General features: G+C 59.6%; 1 protein-coding gene across 1 annotated transcript in view; it reads left to right on the top strand.

The window, feature by feature from the left end:
• Positions 1-20,960, top strand: part of HMCN2 (hemicentin 2) — a 120,903-nt gene that overhangs the window by 73,503 nt on the left and 26,440 nt on the right. Inside the window, exons 46-74 of the mRNA XM_041004683.1 lie at positions 1,043-1,324; positions 2,122-2,289; positions 3,227-3,340; positions 3,678-3,764; positions 4,487-4,678; positions 5,349-5,522; positions 5,641-5,754; positions 6,151-6,293; positions 6,559-6,709; positions 7,447-7,674; positions 9,064-9,177; positions 9,508-9,695; positions 10,209-10,305; positions 11,453-11,617; positions 11,745-11,858; positions 12,481-12,683; positions 13,003-13,084; positions 13,522-13,653; positions 15,369-15,512; positions 15,609-15,768; positions 15,859-15,983; positions 16,291-16,474; positions 17,467-17,564; positions 17,863-18,129; positions 18,565-18,755; positions 19,147-19,228; positions 19,314-19,450; positions 19,964-20,105; positions 20,191-20,335. Of these exons, the coding sequence (XP_040860617.1) occupies positions 1,043-1,324; positions 2,122-2,289; positions 3,227-3,340; positions 3,678-3,764; positions 4,487-4,678; positions 5,349-5,522; positions 5,641-5,754; positions 6,151-6,293; positions 6,559-6,709; positions 7,447-7,674; positions 9,064-9,177; positions 9,508-9,695; positions 10,209-10,305; positions 11,453-11,617; positions 11,745-11,858; positions 12,481-12,683; positions 13,003-13,084; positions 13,522-13,653; positions 15,369-15,512; positions 15,609-15,768; positions 15,859-15,983; positions 16,291-16,474; positions 17,467-17,564; positions 17,863-18,129; positions 18,565-18,755; positions 19,147-19,228; positions 19,314-19,450; positions 19,964-20,105; positions 20,191-20,335 (4,423 nt within the window). The remainder of the gene's footprint in view (positions 1-1,042; positions 1,325-2,121; positions 2,290-3,226; positions 3,341-3,677; positions 3,765-4,486; positions 4,679-5,348; positions 5,523-5,640; positions 5,755-6,150; positions 6,294-6,558; positions 6,710-7,446; positions 7,675-9,063; positions 9,178-9,507; positions 9,696-10,208; positions 10,306-11,452; positions 11,618-11,744; positions 11,859-12,480; positions 12,684-13,002; positions 13,085-13,521; positions 13,654-15,368; positions 15,513-15,608; positions 15,769-15,858; positions 15,984-16,290; positions 16,475-17,466; positions 17,565-17,862; positions 18,130-18,564; positions 18,756-19,146; positions 19,229-19,313; positions 19,451-19,963; positions 20,106-20,190; positions 20,336-20,960) is intronic.

Here is a 20,960-nt window from a genome sequence, read left to right as displayed (position 1 = left end):
GTGCTAGCCAAACAGATCCCATCCCGGAATCCGAGCCAGGACAGGAGAAGTGGGTGGGGCACCTGCTTTCCAAACTGCCCTTCCCATCAGCTTCTTCACGCTGCTCCTCTGAGCAGGGTGGGAGTCTGGTGTCCCCAAAGGTGTAGAGACGGGAGACACTTAGACGAAGGTACTGCAGAAAGTCCATAGGAATGAAACAAGTCAGTTCATTTTGCTAAATGGTAAATCAAAATCCATCCCTAAGCAGGGACTGCAGTAAGTTCATGGAGAGTGTGGGTTAGGGGAGCACGCATCTAGATTTCAATTTTTTGTGCTGAAACTTTTTTTTTAAAGATTTATTTGTTTTTATTGGAAAGAAAGGTTTATAGTGAGAAAACATCTTCCATCCCCTGGTTTACTCGCTCAAAGGCTACAGTGGCCCAAGCTGAGCCGATCTGTAGCCGGGAGCAGAGTCTGGGTCTCTCACGTGGGTGCAGCATCCCAAGACTTTGAGCCTTCCTCAGCTGCTTTCTCAGGCCACAAGCATGGATGGATGGGAAGTGGGGGAGCTGGGATATGAACCACCACCCCTGTGGGATGCTGGCACTTGCAGCAGGATTAGCCAATTGAACCATCCTGCTGGCCCCCAGGCTAAAACTTCTAAATTCACTTTTCCATGAACTTTTGGAGTGCCTTGTATCTAATGGAAAATTAGATTTCTGCTAACCTGCTAACCCTGTGGTGACAGATTCACTACCTTATCCTTGTAAAATTTGGGCTGAGGAATAAGACTGAAAAACAGTCAATTCCGCACGGGAACAGTCCTCATCCACATCCAGGCCGAGGCCCCGGATTCCCAGCCTGGGGACAGGAGCGGGAACTTCTGCTATCGCCTGGGGAAAGGCCCAGAGAGGTGGGGTCACCTAGCCGAAGTTACCCAGTCAGCGAGTGGCCTGGGACAGAGGGCTCTGTGGGATGCACCCACCCAGTGCTGGGCGCCTGGGCAGAGCCTGATGCCCACAGTCCCAGCCCCTTTCCCCGACACTTGTCCTTCCCTGCCCAGTTCCACCTCGGATCGCTGTCCCCCAGGAGCTGCACACGCAGGTCTCCGTGGTCCAGGACGGGGAGACCGCGCTGGAATGCAACACCACCGGGAAACCCCCACCCACGGTCACGTGGGAGCGAGACGGTCGGCCCGTGGGGGCGGAGCACGGCCTGCGTCTCCAGCACGGGGGCCAGAGCCTGCACCTGGAGCGGGCACAAGTCACCCATGCTGGGCACTACAGCTGCGTGGCTGAGAACGCGGCTGGGCGGGCCGAGAGGAGGTTTGCACTGTCTGTGCTAGGTAGGGCTCAGCAGCAACCTGTCGGTTCAGCCTCCAGCTGCTGCCCTGGGGCTGTGCTCTTGGGGTCACACGTCCTTTTCCCTGGGTGTCTGAGGGGGGCCACTGGTAGGGGAAGTTACCAATGCTGCTCTCAAACTCAGGACTGCTCCCACATAGCCCCGATTGCCCCCCACACACACACCCTGTGTGTTCCTGGCAGTCTCTATCCTTCAGGGCTGGTGACATGATTTCAGATCGGTCTGCAAGGCTAGGGTGACCTCGAACACTGTCGTGGAAAATCAGGGCAGCCTGTTGGAGGAGGTGGCCTCTAAGTAGAAATGTGAACACTAGGAGGGAGTTAGGTGTCTATAGAGTTCCCATGGGAGCAGGGCTGGAGCAACCTTGTTCTTGCCAACCATCCACTGAGTGCCTATTCTAAGCAAGGTGGAGGCCGGGGATGCAGGAGAGAGGTGGTGGGAAGGGTGGGCGGGGCTTATCGGGGACTTAGCAGGAGGCGTGTCTGGGCCCTCCACTCCACAGTTGCTCCACCCGGACACCGGGCTAAGCACTTCTCAGAGGTTAGGGAAACCAAAGCTTGCATGTCTGCCCAACTTCCAGACACAGCCTCTGGTCGCCTCCTGCTCCTTCTTGGGGTGGCAGTTTCGGTGGGAGCAGTTTTGTCTGGTCTTCCTGCTTGGCGTCTGAGCTGCTCTCCCCTGGGGGTTGGGGGAGGGCTGCGGGTCCCAGGAGGGCCCCCGCTGGCAGGGGACAAGGAGGGAATACACAGCTCCTGACCGCAGGCGCTTCCCGCTACCCAGTGCCACCGGAGCTCGGCGGGGACGCAGACCCTCTAACCAACGTCACCGCAGCCTTGCACAGTCCTCTGACGCTGCTGTGTGAAGCCACTGGGATCCCACCCCCTGTGGTGCGCTGGTTCCGAGAGGAGGAGCTCCTCAGGCCTGGGGAGGACACCTACCTCCTGGCAGGTGAGGTGACAGCCAGGGTCCTGGGCCCTGTGCATTACACGTCCATGTCCAACAGCAAACGCTGACCAGGAGAGGTGCTCCTGGGTGGGGGTGGGGGATAGGAAATGGATTTAAGTAAATTTGGAAAAGGCTTCCCAACGCTTCTGAGATGTCCTGCACCATGAAGTGTCCTTGGCGTTTGTACACGGAACAGTGAAGAAACTTTGGGAGATGCTGACCTGAGCAGCTTGCTCAAATAATCTTCCTCCCACAAAAGGGGCTTGTAATGGTTCTTGCTGGTCACCACATGGGAAAACGTGAGACCCAGGGGGCAGTGTCCCATTCTGATCTTGCAAACCCTCCGAGGCCCTCCCCTCATCAGCAGTTCTCACAGCCTGTGGTAGAATGGCAGATGCATGTCCCCTTGGCTGTCATTTCTGAGCCCTCACTAGGGGGTGCCAGGTGCAGGTGCAGATTCATTTGGGCCGAGCGGGCAGGAGAGTGGCGATCGGCTGGCGATATGTACCCTGGGAGCAGGAAGAGGAGTGAGGGCATGTGTCCTGCGTACACGCCACAAACTGGTCTTGGGGGACCCTGAGTTCTTCGGGAGGGGGGTATGATTCACCCCAAGAGGTCCCTGGGGAAGAAGAATTTTGACGGTCAGAGCAAAGTGGGGGGTCTGAACTGGGCGTGACTGCCTTGCCCACCACTGCCCCTTCAAACCCTGCGAGTCCCGAGAGCCAGCGAGGCCCTGGATCGTCCTTGCTAAGGCAGCGCCCCCGCGTTCACTGCGGGCTTGTCTCATGTTGAAGCACTATTAGTTTGTTTCCCCATCTGAGCCGTGGAGTCCCACGCGAGAGGCAGATGTGCACACATCAGTTACACACGTGCCCACTGCACCCCTCTGCCAAGCGGCAGGAAGCCTGGGCTCAACTAGCCTGGACCACTCCATCTCCAGGTGGCTGGATGCTGAAGGTGACTCAGGCACAGGAGCAACACCGAGGCCTGTACTCGTGCCTGGCCAGCAACGAGGCAGGGGAGGCCCGGAGGAACTTCAGCGTGGAAGTGCTGGGTGTGTTGCAACCCCTTCTCAGGGGAGCCCTGGGAGACCCCCTCCTCCTGCCTGGCAGCCCCCTGGGGACAGGGCTAGCACATGGGGGGAGGGGAAGGTCATGACTTCTCTCCATCAGAAACCTCAGTTCTGTGGCTGCCATAGAACTTTCCAGAAACAATACAGACTCACCCAGACAGAAGGAAGATAATTTTCAAGACCCCCTGCAACTGCCTCCCACTCATGACATGGAAAACTGACAAGAGGCCCCACCCCCCGACTCGGTTCCCCGCTCCCTGACAGTGCAGCTTGAGGGAGCAGCCCTCGTCAACAGCCATTTGCCTCCCTGCTTCCCCAGTTCCTCCCAGTATTGAGAACGAGGGTCAGGAGGATGTCATCAGGGTCCCCGAGGGACAACCTGCCCACCTGATGTGCAATGCCACAGGTAAGAGCTATACAGTGCAGAGGGGATGGGAAGGTGGCTTCTGGGGACTCAGCACACCTGTCCCAACCCCACTGCTCCCCAGTGAAGACCCCTTGAGCTTGACTTCATTCCATCTCTCTGTGCATCTTCGCACCTGCTGTCCCTCTGCCTCAAATATGCTTTCCCACCCTCCCCTGATTACAGAGGTTGATTTCCAGGGACTTGCATGGGCAGCCCATGGCTATCCCCTCAGGCCATTCCCATAGCTTCCCAGTGCTTCGTAGATGCTGGTGGGCTAAAGGATGGGTGGGCTGGTAGATAAGTGGTGAATAAAACGAATAGGGGAGTAAATGGATCGATGGATAGGTGATGGGTGGATAGATGGACAGATGAGTAGATAGGTGGCTGATAGGCAATGGATGGACAGATGGATGGATGGGTGGTGTGCGGATGAGCAGGCAAATGGATGGAGGGAACATTGGAAGGGTAGATAGAACGGTTGATGAATAAGTGGATAGAAAGAATAGCTTGCGCTTTGGCCTGTTCATACAAAGCCATGTCTGTCCACTCTTCAGTAGAGAAAAATGCAATCAAATCACAAGAAGGGTCTAGGCTGGGCCTGGTGGCTGCTTCTGTTTCTGCTGTACTGTACCATGCAGGACCTGTGGCCAAGATGGAAAAGCCCAAATCCCTCCCTGTCCGGGGACTTCCTGCTGAGGTATGTCCTATGTCCTCTGCTGCAGGCGTGCCCCAGCCCACAGTGACATGGTTCAAAGACGGCCAGCTCCTGGTGGGTGGAGACGCCCACCACATCTCTCCAGATGGATCCCTGCTGCAGGTGCTTCAGGCCAACCTGTCCAGTGCCGGCCACTACTCCTGCATCGCAGCCAACGCCGTCGGGGAGAAGACCAAACACATCCAGCTGAGCGTCCTGGGTACGTCTGGGGCCTGCACGGTCATTGTAGGTGCTGGAGGGAAGGAGAACCAAGCCAGAGGCTCCTTACAGATGCACGCTGCTCTCTAAGCCACTCTTGCACGTAGGAGGGCAGCCATCCCCATCAGTGCACTTGTATCAGCAGAATTTACATCCCGGGACAGTCGAGTGGGCTTGATTGGTCCAATGACCCTGGGAGATGGGAGGTGTGCTTGTTCCCACATCACCCATAACACTCTTGAGTCTCTGAGAGGACGTATGCCTCATGCTGGGGTCCAGTGTGGTGGGTTTACACCTACGACATCTGTCTCCAATGGGCGGGGCGCTGGGGGCTTTCTTGTGAACCTGGAAGAATGGAGAACCCAAGCTGTTTGGGAAACCCTGTTTGTTAAGATGTTTGTGCTAACAGGGGAGGCTTCAGCAGGATGCTGACCATCACCTTCTTAAAAGACTTTGAAAGCAGAGGTCCCAGCAAGAGCCAAAGCCCCACCCCTCTCCCCAACCCATGAAGGGGCGCTAACCTGGGAAGGCTGACCTGGGAAGGCAGACCTGGGAAGGCTGTGGCAACCAGGGCAGAGAAGTCAGAGGCCGAGGAGCAGGTTCCGGGGCTTTCTTGCTCCTTGGGACTGGAGCTCTGTGTTCCTGAGGCTCTTTCCGTCTGCCCGCCACAGTGGTCCCCACCATCCTGGGAGTGAGTGAGGACAGCGCCGACGAGGAGGTGACCGTGACCGTCAACAACCCCATTTCTCTCATCTGCGAGGCGTTGGCCTTCCCTGTCCCCAACATCACCTGGATGAAGGACGGGGCCCCCTTTCAGGCCTCCAAGAACATCCAGCTGCTCCCAGGTGATGCGCTCAGCTGCAAGGGCAGTGACACAACAGGTGGCCAGTCACTGGGCTGGGGCCAGGGGCCTGAGTTCATATAGGCTGCACTGTGGGCTGAGCCTGCCACTGCCCCGAGCAGGGACCCAGGGGCTGCAGATCCTGAATGCCCAGAAGGAGCACGCCGGCCAGTACACCTGCGTAGTCACCAATGAGCTGGGGGAGGCCATGAAGAACTACCACGTGGAAGTCCTCAGTGAGTCAGGACCCTCGGAGCGCCCCTGGGACGCTGGGCGCGGCCCGTTCCCATCATCGTAGCACCAAGGACTCTAAGTGGTGGAGGCGATGAGCAGAGCCAGACTCCCCTGTCCTGGCTTCCTCTGGCCATCTCTGCTGTGATGGGGCCACCAGAGGCTCCCCTACCTGAGGTCTGGGACCCCAGGAAGGGCATAGAGTCACTTGGGAATCCCTTGGCCTCACCTCTGCCCTGACCATGACCATCACAGTCAGCCGCTTCCCCTAGCTGAGCCGGGAGCTCACAGGGTCCTGGTTCCTCCACCGTCAGAGCCAACCCCTGCTTCCGGGACCCCAGGACCAGGGAACCACCTCCCAGCCCACTCCTCAGATCCTCCCCGCCCCCGATACTTTTCAGTCCCTCCTTCCATCTCCAAAGACGACCCCTCTGGGGATGAGGGTGTGAAGCAAGTGAAGACCAAGGTCAACAGCACCTTGACCCTGGAATGCGAGTGCTGGGCTGTGCCCCCGCCCACCATCAGCTGGTACAAGGACGGACAGGTGAGCTTGGGCCCCTGGGCGGCCTCAGGCTTTGGTCTCTGCAGTTTGTTAGTCCTTGCAGGAAGGGCTGGTCCAGGCTATGCCAATCCTTTTTTAAAATAAGAAAGCAAACTCCGTGACTCTGCTCTTTCAGCCCTTTTATTTTAAATCCTGTGGATTAGGTTTACGAAGTCACCATGTGTTCCCATCACTTCAGGCTGCCGTCTTCAGAAATACCCTGAACTCTAGGTCTTATCTCTGTTCCCCCGCTGTGTCCTGCCCCCAGCCTGTGACCCCCAACCAGCGACTCCACCTCCTGGCGGAAGGGCGGCTGCTGCAGATCCAGCCCACCCAGGTGTCCGACTCCGGACGGTACCTGTGTGTGGCCACCAACGTGGCCGGCGAGGACGACCAGGACTTTAATGTGCTCATCCAGGGTGCGCCTGGGCACTGGCAGTGGACAGGGAACGGTCAGGTCGGGGGAGGGGGAAGAGGGAGGACGTGTGCTGACCTACATGGTCAACAGAGGGCGCGCTTCACCAGCTTTATGCTGGAACTTTCCCTAGACCTCAACAGACCAGAGCGGTGTGGACTTAAGGCCGCGCTGGAGGAGATGGGGGCTCTTGCTCTGACCCCAACCACAGCATTAAGTGGTGGGGGGCCTAGATTTGGCCTGGTAACGCCAAAACACCATGTGCTTAGTCCCCTGCCAGATGTGTCTGGCTTTGTTAGGAAGGAAACATTCCATGGTTCCCTTTGCAAACTCAAACGGAGGGAGAAGTTGGATGCGAAGAGAAGGGAGAGGGAGGTGGGGAGGCAGGTGCCGAGCTGCGTCACGCAGGGGCGAGGTAATGCGATGCTCGGAGCTGGATTTGTGCTCCGTGCTTCAGATGGGAGCACCTGCTAGGTGCTGTCCTCTTCTTCCTGGCTGGGGCCCCTAGTCCTGTAATGAGGGGCTGTGTGGCCCTGGGGGGGGGTCAGTGCGTCCCTCTGGGCCCCTCAGTTACATCCTTACAGGGCTGCTTCCCATTGTAGCTAAGCATTACTCTGAGACTTTTTGAGCGCGCTGCATCCACTCACCCCACCCCCACTGCCAGGACCCCACTTGGAGCAGAGCAGTGCATCCGCACCCCTCTGAGATGCTTCTTAAAAGCCTCCTCTCCCCCGTCCCCAGTGCCCCCCATGTTCCAGAACATGGGCGACCCCAGTACAGCCTTCGAGTTCCTGCCCCAAGAGCTGGAGGAGGTGGAGGCCCGCAGCGGGGTGACCGAATACCGGGAGGTCGTGGAGAACAACCCGGCCTACTTGTACTGTGACACCAACGCGGTCCCACCTCCAGAGCTGACCTGGTTCAAGGAGGGTCAGCGTGTCTCAGCCACGGATGGGCTATCCCTGCTCCAAGGTGGGCTCAGTGTGGGGAGCAGTGAGCCAGGCGTGCTGCTGGCTGTGTGGCCTCGGCTGGGTGGCAGGGGGGCACAGCCACTCTGGGCCTGGTGGTGATTTCTAAACCAGGGCTAGGCTTCCTTGGCCCATGTGAGGGCAGAAGTGGGCACAGCTGCCAGATTGGAGTTCCCCCGACCCCCCGTCGCTGGGCTGACCCACGGGCAGGGGCACCCCAGCTGCTCACTCACTGCCCTCTGAAGGGTGCACCCTGGGCTCAGAGCGCCACACTCCAGCTGTGGGTGGATGCGTCTGAATGGAAAGGCTTCAGGGGTGGAGCTCAGGATAGCCCCGACGGGCCGGGTGGGCCGCAGCCAGGCACCCTGGAAGGCTGTTGGGGGCGATCGTGGTGTGGGGTCTAGCCTGTGGCTTCCAGGCTCCGGCCATCACAGTGCTGGTCGGGGCAGGTACACCCGGTTGCTGGGCTTCCCATGAGCGGCGGGGACAGTAATTTGGTGTTTACCAAAAGGAGGCCCCTCTGGGATCCAGAAGAGGCAGGTATCTGTGCCTGTGGGCTACCCCTGGCCCCCTTCCCCTGGCCTCTGACCTTCACCCCAGGCACTGACTCCAGACCTGACTACACAATGACCTGTCACATGGTGACCCCTAACTCGGTCTCTGACCGCAAGATAATCCCAATATCCACTGGAGCCTGACCATAGCCACTGTCCACTTCCCTAGTCCTAACCTTTCACCTCTGACCCTACCCCTGACCTCTGACCGTGGCCACTGACCCCTGACCTCTGACTGCGGCCACTGACTCCTGCTCCTCAGTACACAGTGGCAGTGGTCACCAGCTGACCTGAACTCTGACCCCAACCTTAGATGAACCTTAAATATGAACTGACCCAGGCTAGCAAGCCCCTGGTTCTGACCCTTGTGTGAGCTCCCTCTGCCTTGCCAGATGCTGGGTTCTGGACCGACCAGCTCTTGGTCTCAGAGGATGCTTCTGACAGCTCCTGGGACCCTCACTTTGCCCCTTGCCCCTGCCTGCCAACCAGCACACACCTGGGGCTGCCTCTGCCTCCCTGGAGCCTTTGCTCTCCCTGGGAAGCCCAGTTCCGTACACAGCAGACCTGAGCCTACAACCACTGTGCTCTTATTGGATGGGCACTGTTGTTGGAAGCCTCAGTTTTTCCATCTGAAAAGTGGGTGTTGCCACAGCACACAACCCCCAGAGATGCCACGGGATAAGACTGTGCCCAAGCTCAGGCGTCTGTTGACCCGGCCTACGCTCTGCACCTCACAGACGAGGCTGGGGCAGTGATGCATCTTAGGTCCCATGCAAAGGAAGCGCACTTTGCGTGCCCCTGGGGGAGGGGGCTCAGGCCTCTATCCCATGTCCCCGCAGGAGGCCGGGTGCTGCAGATCCCCCTGGTGCGGGCAGAGGACGCTGGGAGATACTCATGCCAGGCCACCAATGAGGTGGGCGAGGCTTGGCTGCACTACGAATTGCTGGTGCTGAGTGAGTAATGGGGCTGGGCTCAGGGCCTCCCTCTGCAGCGATACAAGGACACGTGGGTCAGGTTCTGGCTGTTCTTGGAGGTTAATGGGAGGCAAGGGGCTCAGGCACTGAAGCCAGGCAGGTCTAGGGTCCAGTTCCAGGTGAGTCACTCCCTTGCTGTGTTTCCTTAAGCAGACCACAGCCTTCTCTGTGCCTCAGCTTCCCTAGCTGGGTCAGGGCCCAAGAGCAGATGGGGCATAGGGGTACCCAGCCAGCCTCTGGCACCAGGTGCCTCTCCAGCCTTCATGCCCAACCTGTACCACCTCGCGTCACCTTCCTGTCCTTGCCCAGCACCACCTGTGATCCTGGGGGACACGGAGGAGCTGGTGGAGGAGGTGACCATCAATGCCAGTAGTACCGTCAGCCTACGGTGCCCGGCCCTGGGCAACCCCACGCCCACCATCTCATGGCTGCAAAATGGACTGCCCTTCTTGCCCAACCCACGGTTGCAGGTCCTGGAAGATGGGCAGGTTTTGCAGGTCAGTGTGAGCCAAAGGCAGAATCTGTTGCTACCCAGCCAGCTTGCCCAGGACCCAAGGACCAGGCACGGCCTGTGCCAAGCGGGGCTCTTAGCCTGATCCTGGCTCAGAGTTCCTGAGAATTCATGGAGCCTGGCAAGTCATCCTGTAGAAGGAGCCATGTGATGCCCGGACATCCAGGTCACCCCTGGGGCCCAGCTGGGCATGATAGCCTACCTGGGAATACCCCTGTCACCCAGAGCAGCACCTGCCCTGCTTGCACACAACTGCCCATGGCAGCACACTTGGTGGCACCCTCAGGCAGCTACTGCCTACGCCAGAGCTGCGTGGCACCCTGGGAGTTGGGGGATTCTGTCATTATGCCCCCTTCTCACAATGTCACATACAGCCCTCTACAGTCGTCATGAGCACCTGGTCCTGCATGGCTGCATGGTGGGAGGGACCTTTATGTGTGGGTGGCGGGTGCCCAGAGGCAGCAGGGCCCCTGCCAGCACCAGCGCCCTGCACCTGCAGGTTTCCACAGCCGAGGTGGCTGACGCTGCCAGCTACATGTGTGTAGCTGAGAACCAGGCCGGCTCTGCAGAGAAGCTGTTTACGCTCAGGGTCCAAGGTGAGTGGCGCCGTGCGGCAGCCTCTGCACTTCTCTATGCTACCGGGACCTGGGCTGTAGGCCCCACACATTCAGGGTCCCAGCTTGGTACCAGCCACACTCCCAACAGAACATTTAGGGGTCCTAGTCACCACAGGGCCGGCCTTGGGTGGTTTTCTTTTCGACTTTGGAGGCAGCCAGGCCTCACAGCATCATCATTGTGCACTAGCTGTGCGCTTGGCACAGACCACGGGCTTTCACTGGACCGACTCCTTCAAGCAGAGTCTGGAGCTGGGCCTGACTTCCTAGCCTGGCAAGCACTCAGGGCTCACCCAGGGAAAGGTGCTGCCCGTGGGATCAGCATCCCATGTGGTCAGTGGCCTTAAGGAAGCAGCATAGGTGGGCCCAAATCCTTAGACCCCTGCACCAACATGAGAGACGAGAAGCTCCTGCTGGCTCCTGGCTTCAGACAAGCCCAGCTCTGGCCATTGCAGCGATCTGGGGAGTGAGCCAGCAGATGAACGCGACCCTTGTTCTCCCTCTGTCTTCCTCTCCCAGCCCTCTCTCCGCTCTTCTTCATCTCTCTGTAACTCTGTCTTTCAAATAAATAAATTGATCTGTAAAGAAGAAGTCAGAGTTAGAGAGATCCTGCCTTTGTTGGTTCACCGTGGCTGTGATTATCAGGTTTGGACCAGGTTGAAGCCAGGAGCCTGGAACTCCATCTGGGTCTTCCACATGGGTGCAGGGGCCCAAGCATCTGGGCCATCTTCTGTTGCTCTCCCCCCAGGGACATTAGCAGGGCGCTGGATCAGAAGTGGACCAGCTGGGACTTGAACCAGCACCCATATAGGAGGTTGGCAGAGGCTTAACCCTGTGCACCACACCAGCCCTAAGTCTGAAATCTTAATCTCTCTGCCACGCCATGTGGAGAGAGCTCTGACCTTGAGGAACGAAGCTTAATGTGGCCCGAACCTGAGTCCCTGTTTGTGCTGTGTTGCCTTGGTCTCCCTGTCTGGTCTCTGGGTGGGGTTACCTACAGGTTCCTGGAGGTGGAGCACCGGGAGTGGGAGCACCGGGAGTGGGAGCACGGGAGCTGGAGCTGCTCTCGGTTCTTTGCTGTGTGTGCACTCTCTCATGTCTTCTCTCTGTCCTTGCTCCCATGGGACAGTTCCGCCACGAATCATGGGCTGGAGCTCGGAACAGGTCACTGCCATCCTTAACAGCAGCGTCTCCCTGCGCTGTGAGGCCCATGCTCAGCCCAGCCCTGAAGTCACATGGTACAGAGATGGCCAGCCCCTCATCATCCCTAACGAGGAGCTCTTCCTCCTGCCTGGTGAGTAAGCTGAGACCACGGGGAGACTGTTGTCTCCCCACCCACCCCCTTTAAGCCTGGGAGGGAGGCAGGGGAGTAACCTGAGGGGCTGAGGCCGAACTGCTGGTGCGAGCCGGGTTCCCTGCAGGCACCCACAACCTCCAGTTGGCACGGGCACAGCTGTCAGATTCCGGGACCTATGTGTGTGAAGCCCTCAACGCTGCTGGCAGGGACCAGAGGCGGGTACAGCTTAGCGTGCTGGGTATGGCTCCTTGGTTTACTGCCTACTCTGTCCCCTACCCTCCCAGTTGGGCAGCCCAGCACCAGGGGAGGGTGGGACATCCTGTGCATAGCTCTGTGGGCCAGCAGGTAGAGGAAGCGAGCAGGGGAAGGAATCCCAAGGGCCTGGCCTCCTCAAGCCTATATGAGCAGGGGCATCAGAGCCAATGGCCCTAGGAAGCCTGTTGGGGGAAAAGCCGGTCAAGGTGTCCTGGGTTGGAACTTGCTGGAAGGTTCTTTCAAGCCTTGCTACAGATGTGCTCAGCTGCTGTGCGCCAGTACCTGTACTGGGTCTCCAGGCCTCGTGGTAGGGCTGGGACTGCCTCTCTCTAGGTTGGGTAGGGCACCCAGGGCTGAAGGCTCCTAACCCAACAGGGGCCACCACCCCCTAAGGGAAGACCCGGGCCAGGGGCTGAGGTCCTGAGAGGGCAGAGGCTGGCCCTGGCACTCAGCAGAGGCTGGTGTGCTAGCCTGGGTCCTCTCCTATCCCTGCTCCTAAGGTCAGAGCTGATGTGTGGCTCTGGGGCTACTGAGAGCTGGGCTGGAGGGGGGTCATGATGAGGCCACCGTGTCTCACATGGATGTGTCTTGTGTCTTGCCTTCAGTGCCCCCCACCCTTAGGCAGCCTTCCAGCGGTCCCCAGGAGATGGTCCCAGTGCAGGCCGGGGATAAGGCCGTCCTGAGCTGTGAGACAGACTCTGTCCCCGAGCCAATGGTGACGTGGTACAGGGATGGGCAGCCCCTGGTCATGACACAGCGGGCCCAGGTTCTGCAGGGTGGCCAGAGGTTGGAGATCCTGGACTCCCAGGTGAGGGGCCTGGGGGCACGGATGGTATGAGTGGTGTAGGCTGTGTGGGTGGCATGGGTGGTGTAGACAGTGAGGGTGGTGTGGGCTGTGTAGGTGGCATGGGTGGTGAGGGCTGTGTGGGTGGCATGGGAGGTGTGGGCAATGAGGGTGGTGTGGGCTGTGTAGGTGGCATGGGTGGTGTGGGCAGTGAGGGTGGTGTGGGCACCATAGCACCAGCTTGGTATATTTGGGGAGTTACTGCTCTGGATTCTTCTCGGGCCAGGGGCCTTTGGGGGAGCCCTGGGTACCCTGTCCCAGCTCCATGCTCTCCCTGCTGCAGGTGTCAGACAAAGGGGTGTACAGCTGCAGGGTCAGCAATGCCGCTGGAGAGGCCATGAGGACCTTCAGCCTCACTGTCCAGGGTAAGCTGGCAGATGAGCAGGGGCCAGCTTGGCCAGGCGACCATCCGCTGCACAGGAGCAGAAGGGAGTGGCTGCAAAGAAGCAGGGGTGCCAGGAGGCAGGGGCACACAGCCTGGAGCTTACCATTTCAGGAGTGGCAGGTACCAGTTAGGGCTCTGCCAGGGGCAAAAATGTCACTGCTTGAGCTCAACCAGCTACATGCCGCTGGCAATGGTTGAGTTCCTCCTGGCAGAACAGGAGTATTAGGGTTGATTAGTGATGCCTGCTCTGACACAGGTGAGAACCATCCCTGTGTAGGACTTTGTGTTCACCGCCCAGGGGTGGGTGGGCCGATCCTGGGCTCTGCTCTGTAACCACAGCCAAGCAGCCCCACGGGAGGGTCTCCCCGGAATTAGGGGAAATCTGAGGATTCTGGCAGTCTGCCTTCTCTCCTGCAGTGCCCCCAGCATTTGAGAACCCTGAGATGGAAACGGTGAGCCAGGTGGCTGGGAGCCCGCTGGTCCTGGCCTGTGACGTGTCTGGGGTTCCCGCGCCCACTGTGACGTGGCTGAAGGACAGAATGCCCGTGGGTGAGCACACCTGTCCTCCATCACGCCGTGAACTGACCCCGAAGGCAGACGGAGTTGCTGCCTGTGGAAGTTCATAGCTAACAATCAAAGGCCAGCAGCGTGGTCTCAGCCCGACTCTGGCGTCTCGTGTCACTTATGGGCCTGTGATGCCTGCACAGTGGGGGTCGTTCCTGTGGGGACACAGGGTCTGCCTCCGATCTGCGACCCCGGGCTGCTCCTGAGAGACAGATGGGCTGTGTCTTGCTGAGGGCATGGCAGAGCCCAGTTGGCTGAGCCTGGACTTGGCATTGGCCCAGGGCTGCCCTGTGTGCTTCTGGTCACCCCCAGGCAGCTTCACTCTCATCCCAACCACCCCTGTGTGTCTGTCAGTCGGAGGATCCTCACCTTGTCACCTGACCCACACCTGTGGCGCCCGCCCACTGTTCACTTGCAACCTCCCTCGTGCTCTACCATTGGCCCTTGGGTAAGGGCAGTGGCCCCCATGCTGGTCTCGGGAACAGGCTCCACACTGGCCAAGGCTCTGATGGCACAGCTCTGAACAGGTGCCCTGCCTATGCCTAGCCCTGGGAGCAGGGCCAGGAGACCTATGGTGCTTAATAGCCCATCTCTCCCTGGCCCTAGATACCCGAGGCTGAGCCCACTGTCTCACCCCCTCTCTCTGTTGACAGTGGAGATAAAATCCACACAGTATACAGCATACTCATTTGAAATCCACAGTTCAGTGATTCTAGTCTAGCACATTCTAGAACCGTGTCCCTCACCATAGCCCATTTTATGCTGTTACTACCACCGAGCAAGAACTCTGGTCCCCGTTAACCTTCTCTCCCCCGCCCCTCCCCAGGCAGCCCTGAGATGCCTTGTCACTCTTGTCACACTCAGGGTGCCCTCTTGCCCATGCCCCCTGCACCTGGCTGTGCCCACTGGGCTTCCTGCCCTCCCAGCTTCTTTGTTCCTTTCTAGCACCTCAGCTTGTGTGTGTGTCTTCCTTCATTTGTGTGGCCGAGTGGCTCCCTGCCGTGTAACATGGCACATTTTGTTTTACTTGTTGTCCTTGATGGTCACTTGTTCCTTTTTTCCTCCAAGCCGCTGTGACCCTGGCCTTCTCTGGGCCCGTCCAGGAGCAGGGTCACCCCAGGTTCCCGGGCCAGCTCTGCTGGCACCTGATCCTCCTCCTCTCGGGACTTACCATCGGGTCGTGTGAGGCCTGTGCCTGTCCAGCTGCTGTTGGGCCCAGCAGACATGGGGCATTGGCTACGGGGCTGATGGGGCTCTGGGGGAGAGTAGCTGGGCTGGGGTAGTTGGAGGGGTCAGGTGGGAAGGCAGCAGGAGAAGGGGCAGGGTTCCAGGCTGGGAAGTATGGGGTGCTGTGCAGCTGGCTCTCCTCGGTCGGAGCCTTGAGACGGGGTGGAGGCAGCGGGGTGAGTGGGAGGAACTGGCAGGGGCTGCGCTGGGAGAGAGACCCACGGGAAGAGGTGTCCCCAGGCAGAAGGAATTAGGGCAGTTTGCTACAACAGAGCAGTTGAGAGCCTAGGCAGAGGAAGGCAACGATGGACAGACTGGGTCTTTGCCCCGGCCTCAGTTTCCCTGCACAGGGGTGAGGGAATGGTCACGGGTTAGTGAATATGGGGGATGAGAACCTAGCCCAGGAGTCCCCTGGCCTTTGTGTCCAGGGCGCCCAGGCAAGTGAAGGCCTGTTCTGTCCCTCGGTCCCACAGAGAGTAGCACGGCCCAAGGCATCATCTCCCGAGGTGGACGCCTGCAGCTGAGTCGCCTGCAGCCAGCCCAGGCGGGCACCTACACGTGCGTGGCCGAGAATGCCCAGGCGGAGGCCCGCAAGGACTTTGTGGTGGCCGTACTGGGTAGGTGGGCACCGCGCACCCCCAACTTCCACCCCACGCAGCAGCCTCCCGCTCCCACCCCTTGCCCCTGGGGCCTCACTACAGCCCCTGTAACAGTGGCCCCCCAGATCCGGAGCTCGGGCAGCGCACAGGAGCACAATGTCCTGGAGGACCAGGAGGTGCAACTGGACTGTGAGGCTGAGGGTCAGCCGCCGCCCGAAGTGACCTGGCTGAAGGATGGGGGCCCGTTGGATGGAGCTATGGGTCCTCACCTTCGGTAAGGCCCCACCTGTGTCCCCTGCCCCCGTCCAGGCAGCAGGGCCTCCTGACGCTCCCACATCTGCCCACGGCCCTCCTCTCTCTCCAGCTTCTACGTGGATGGCAGCTCACTGGTGTTGAAGGGCCTCAGAGCCGGGGATGCAGGCGCCTACACCTGCGTGGCTCGCAACCCTGCTGGGGAAGACGCCAGGCTGCACACGGTCAATGTGCTGGGTGAGGAGCCAAAGGCAGGGGCTGCTTTCCAGGGACTTGGGTTCCAGTCCCATGATGCCCAGGCTGTGTCCCAGGCCACAGTCTGACCACTCAGGGGCCTCTCACCTTGCCCTCAAATCAGAGGCACAATTGCCCCAGCTTTCTGGGGGGGAGAAGGCAAAGGTCTGAGGGCCCCCACCATGGTGACTGTAGGGGCGCATGTCGAGGTCTTGACAGTAACCTGTAAAGCCACCCTGCGGGGGAACCCAGCTGCTCCTCCAGCATCCTCCACCCCAACTGTGTCTCCTTTCTCTTTGTGCATCCCCAGTTCCTCCAACCATTGAGCCAGCAGCCAACGGCAGGGACAGCCTGGTGAGCAGGCCTGGGGAGCAGGTGACCATGGCCTGTCTGGTGCGGGGCTCCCCGCCCATCCACGTGAGCTGGCTCAAGGATGGCCTGCCCCTTGCTTTGTCCCAGCGCACCCGTCTGCACAGCTCTGGTCGCAGTCTCAGGTAGGGAACGGTTCCTGGCTCCCCAACCTGCGAATCCAGGCTCCAGGCAACTCTCTAGATAACTGGGGTTTAAAAACACTTCTGAGAGGATTTTAGAATACAAACGTCGTCCACGAATGGACATTTGGGAAATTGCTACAAACGTGGAGTGCCAACATGTGCTCAGCACTGTACCTTACAGTTCTTTGGGGTTGTAACTTGGATTTCCCAAGGATCCTTCTGGCTTTCGTGTGGACAGCCGGCTGGGGACCAAGGGTAGGGCTGGGACAGCAGTTAGGGGCCATTGTGACACTTGGGGAGGCTGATGTGGCTTGGAGCCGAGCTCTGGTAATGGAAGGTCAGATGCTGGAGATGTTTGGCACAGGGAGCTGATCCACTGCCTGCAATGCCCAGCATCCCAAATCAGAGCCTGTTCGAGTCCCAGCTGCTCCACTTCTGATCCTGCTCCCTGCTGATTGTGCCCAGGCAGAAGATGGCTCAAGTGCTTGAGTCCCTGCCACCCATGTGGGAGACCCAGGTAGCGTCCTGGGGCTTCTGGCTCCTGGCCCAGACCTGGCAGTTGGAGAGTGGGCCAGGAAATGGATGATCTCTTGTCTCTCCCTCCCTGCGAGGAGAGCAGAGACGCCAGGAGCGAGGCCCAGGCCTGAACTGTCGCTAGGGAGGTTGGTGAGAGCCGTGGTCAAGGGCAGAAGGGGGCATGGTGACCCTAAGTGGCACCGATGCACACGGAGGTGATAGAGGCATCATCTATAGGAAGCTGTTGTCCCTGGAATTTCTGGAATTTGGAGGATAGCAGGTCTAGCTGGGGAGGGTGAGGAGCCAGAGAAGGCAGTAAGGGTCCAGGGGAGGGGCCATCTAGGGCCGTATCCTGAGGCGCTGGGAACTAGGAGTGGAGGTAGGCAGAGGACTTGGCATCAAAAAGGGAGGCATGTGACTGACTGACCACCTCCGCCCACCCCCTCTCTCTCTACCTCCCTTCCTGGGGAGCTCAGGATTTCCCAGGTGCAGCTGGCAGATTCTGGGATCTTCACCTGTGTGGCCTCAAGCCCAGCTGGGGTGGCCAACAAGAACTTCACCTTGCAGGTGCAAGGTAGGGAGCAGGGGCTAGGTTAAGCGGGTCCTTCCACCTTGCTGCCTGGGGTGCAGCAGTGGACAGCATGGCCTCTGCTGCCAGCTTTCAGAGAGGTTGCTCTGGGAAAACGGAGGTGGCAGGTGCAGCCTCTTGTCTTGGAGGCTCTGGTGGGCTTCCTGGAGGGGGTGAGATCGACGTTGAATACTGAGGACCAAAAGGCATTGTGCAAGAGATGTGCCATGTGGCCAATGGGAGCAGCCTGTACAGGGGTCCTGGCAAGGGGAGCTGGCTCTGCCTATCCGTGTGTCCTCCACAGAGCCCCCCATCCTGGAGCCCGCAGAATTCCAGAAGGATGTGGTGGTGGTCCGTGGCTCCACTGTGGTCCTCCCGTGCGAGGCACGTGGCAGCCCCCAGCCCTTCGTCTCATGGGTGAAGGATGGGGAACCCTGGCTGTCCCAGAGCCTCGAGCAGGGGCCAGGGCTGCAGCTGGAGGCTGTGGGAGCTGAAGACTCGGGGACCTACTCATGCGTGGCTGTGAGCGAGGCGGGCGAGACCAGGCGGCACTTCCAGCTGACCGTGCTGGGTGGGTCTTCCGGCCTGATGGAGATGGGGAAGGTGGTTGAGGGGGAGCAGGGTGCGTCCTCACAGAGGCTTCTGGGAGTGGATCTTCAAGGCTAGCCTGCAAGGGTAGGCGGCCGGGTGCTTGATGTCCCCTGGGGCTATGCTTGTCTATGAGACCAAAAGCCACAGAAATTGGAGGCCATAACTCCAAGATTTCAACACAAAATCCTGCATGTGTGATGCTGCGTTGAAAAAAAAAGTAGCTCCTCACACTGTGTCCTCGCGGTGTGGAAACACAAATGGCCACCCCGTGGAGATGGGCCATGGTCCTGATGCCTCAGGACCTTCCGCTCACATCTGCTCTAGCTTTTACTGTCAGAACCTGCCTGGGGAGTTGGGGTGAGGCCCCAGACCCAGCACTGCGGCCCCCCCAGTGACCAGGTGCTGTGGCTGGCAGATCCCCCCCACATCGAGGACTCGGGCCAGCCTACAGAGCTGTTGCTGACCCCCGGCACCCCCATGGAGCTCCTGTGTGAGGCCCGGGGCATGCCTCCACCCAACATCACTTGGCATAAGGATGGGCGCGCCATAAATGGGGTGGAGAACAGCAGTCGAGCCCCGCGCATGCTCCATGTGCAGGCTGTGCAGGTACTGTGCTGGGTCATGGAGGGGGTGGTGGAGGGGAGGGAAACTGTGCTTTCCCAGGGACGCCTGGCAGGGCTCCTCCAAGTATGTAATATGAAGATGTGTCCCCGGGGGCTGTGCCACGGCTGGTGCCAAAGCTGGAGAACTCCCCCGCAGGCAGGAGGAGGGCTGGTGCAATCATGGAGAACCTCTGGGAAGAGGCAGGCCTCACACCAGGGATGAGATGGAGGTGGAGAAATGGAGAACTCCAGAGAGGGGACGTGAACTGGCTGAGAAGGGGGATAGGTGGGAGCCAGGGTGGGACTCCTGGGTCCTCGACAGCTTCGAAGGGAAGCAGAGCAGGAGGCAGGCAGACTGCGGCAGGGGGCAGCTACTCACTCCATGCTGTCCTCAGCTGGACGATGCCGGGCTGTACAGCTGCCTGGCCAAGAACCCTGCGGGTGAAGTTGAGAAGAACTTTCGGGTCAGAGTTCAAGGTAGGGGGTGTGGGGGTGGCAGGGGTGGAAGGCAGGATGACCTGTGGACATGGGTCCATCGTTCCTGCTTCTCTCTGGCTTCTAGGTCCCCCGACTATCGTGGGGCCTCAGGGCCCCCACTCTGTGGTGGGCCTGGCCCCAGGGCAGCTCGTCCTAGAGTGCTCGGTGGAGACAGAGCCAGTGCCCGAGATCGAGTGGCACCGGGACGGCGTCTTGCTGCAGGTGAGCACCAGGCCGGGAAGCCAGGGGCACGGGCTTCTGTGCCTCGTGACCTTGGTCCCTGACTGGACTGTGTCCGAGGTCCCAGCGCTACCCTGAGCAGCTCTAGGTGTAATAGCTCTTGGGCTGCCCACCCACCAGTTACGATCCTCACCCCCATTCAGTGGATGGAGACACTGAGGCAAGCTGGGAGTTGCACCCAGCGCTGCTAATGCACACCCAGGTAGCCTTCTCATGGCACTTGTGCTCTGTGCACCCTGGCTGTGTGTCCTGGGGCCAGTCATTAGGGTTTCTGGACTCACCCCACCAGTGGGGCCAGTTTGCAGCAGTGGACTCCCAGAAATTAGAATCAGAAGTTATCTTCCCCCAGGGGACCCTGTTTCCTCAACTGGAGAGTCAGGGCCTGCAGCCAGCCTGGAGTGGGGCAGAGGCTGCCGTCGGGATCCCCACCCCAGTCCTACTTGGCGGGTGCTGCTGCTAAGTGGCCGTCTCTCACCCTGGGTGGGGGCCCTGCAGGCGGACGCCCACACCCAGTTCCCCGAGCAGGGCAGGTTCCTCCAGCTGCTGGCTCTGACCATGGCCGATGGCGGCAACTACAGCTGCACAGCCCGCAACGCGGCGGGCAGCACCAGTGTGGTCTTCCACGTGGACATCCACAGTGAGTGTAGCCTGCCCCACCCTACTCTGCCTGTGCTCCCTGGGAGTGACAGGCACCCAGCCCTGCTCTCTATACTCCTCCCCAGCGGCACCCATCATCGAGCCGGGGTCACCCACTGTGAACAGCTCAGTAAACCAGACAGTCCTGCTGCCGTGCAGGGCCGACGGCGCGCCCCCACCCCTTGTGACCTGGCGGAAGGACGGGACCCCACTGGACCCTGGGAATACCAGGTGGGGCCTGGAAAGGGTGGGCATAGGGGAGGGTCTTTGTAGGCCATGAACAAATGTGGGCAAGTGGAGCAAACAAAATGAGAGATGGGCACCTCTCTGAAACTGGGTTTGGCAAGCCTGTAGAAGCCAGAGTTGACTCTGTGTGTCTCGGCTTGTCTCAGTGTGGGGGCTCTCCCCTCCCACTGCCTCAACCCGATGGCTCTGCAGCTCAGAGCTCTCTGTGAACCCCAACATCCCTAGAGAGAGGATGTCATTGGCTGAGTCCAAGGGCTATGTGCATCCTTGAACCGTGGCTGGGGGTGAGATCCCTCCTGGGGAAGGAGCCCTTTGGAGATGCTGTGGCCTGCTGACTCCTGGAAGAGGCTGGGGCCAGCAGGGGGCCTGGGGAAACCAGCCACTCTGCCTCTGCTTTTTTCTGATGCTGACTTTGGGGGTGCTGTGACTTGTGACCCTTGACCTTAACCTAACACATGCCACGGGTGGGGACTGTCTCACCCGCAGGCTGTTTAAGACCGTTTGAGATTTTTGGAATGGCCCTGCCAAGGCCATTGCAAGAGGGACTTGAAATCCAGCAAATTTCAACAGTAGGATACATTTTGAGAGTCTGTGGTGGGGCCTGTGAATG

This window comes from Ochotona curzoniae, unplaced genomic scaffold (genome assembly GCF_017591425.1).
Source record: "Ochotona curzoniae isolate NIBS_2020 unplaced genomic scaffold, NIBS_Ocur_1.0 scaffold_3208, whole genome shotgun sequence".
NCBI classification, from domain to species: Eukaryota; Metazoa; Chordata; class Mammalia; order Lagomorpha; family Ochotonidae; genus Ochotona; species Ochotona curzoniae.
This window is presented reverse-complemented; position numbering and strand designations above follow the sequence as displayed.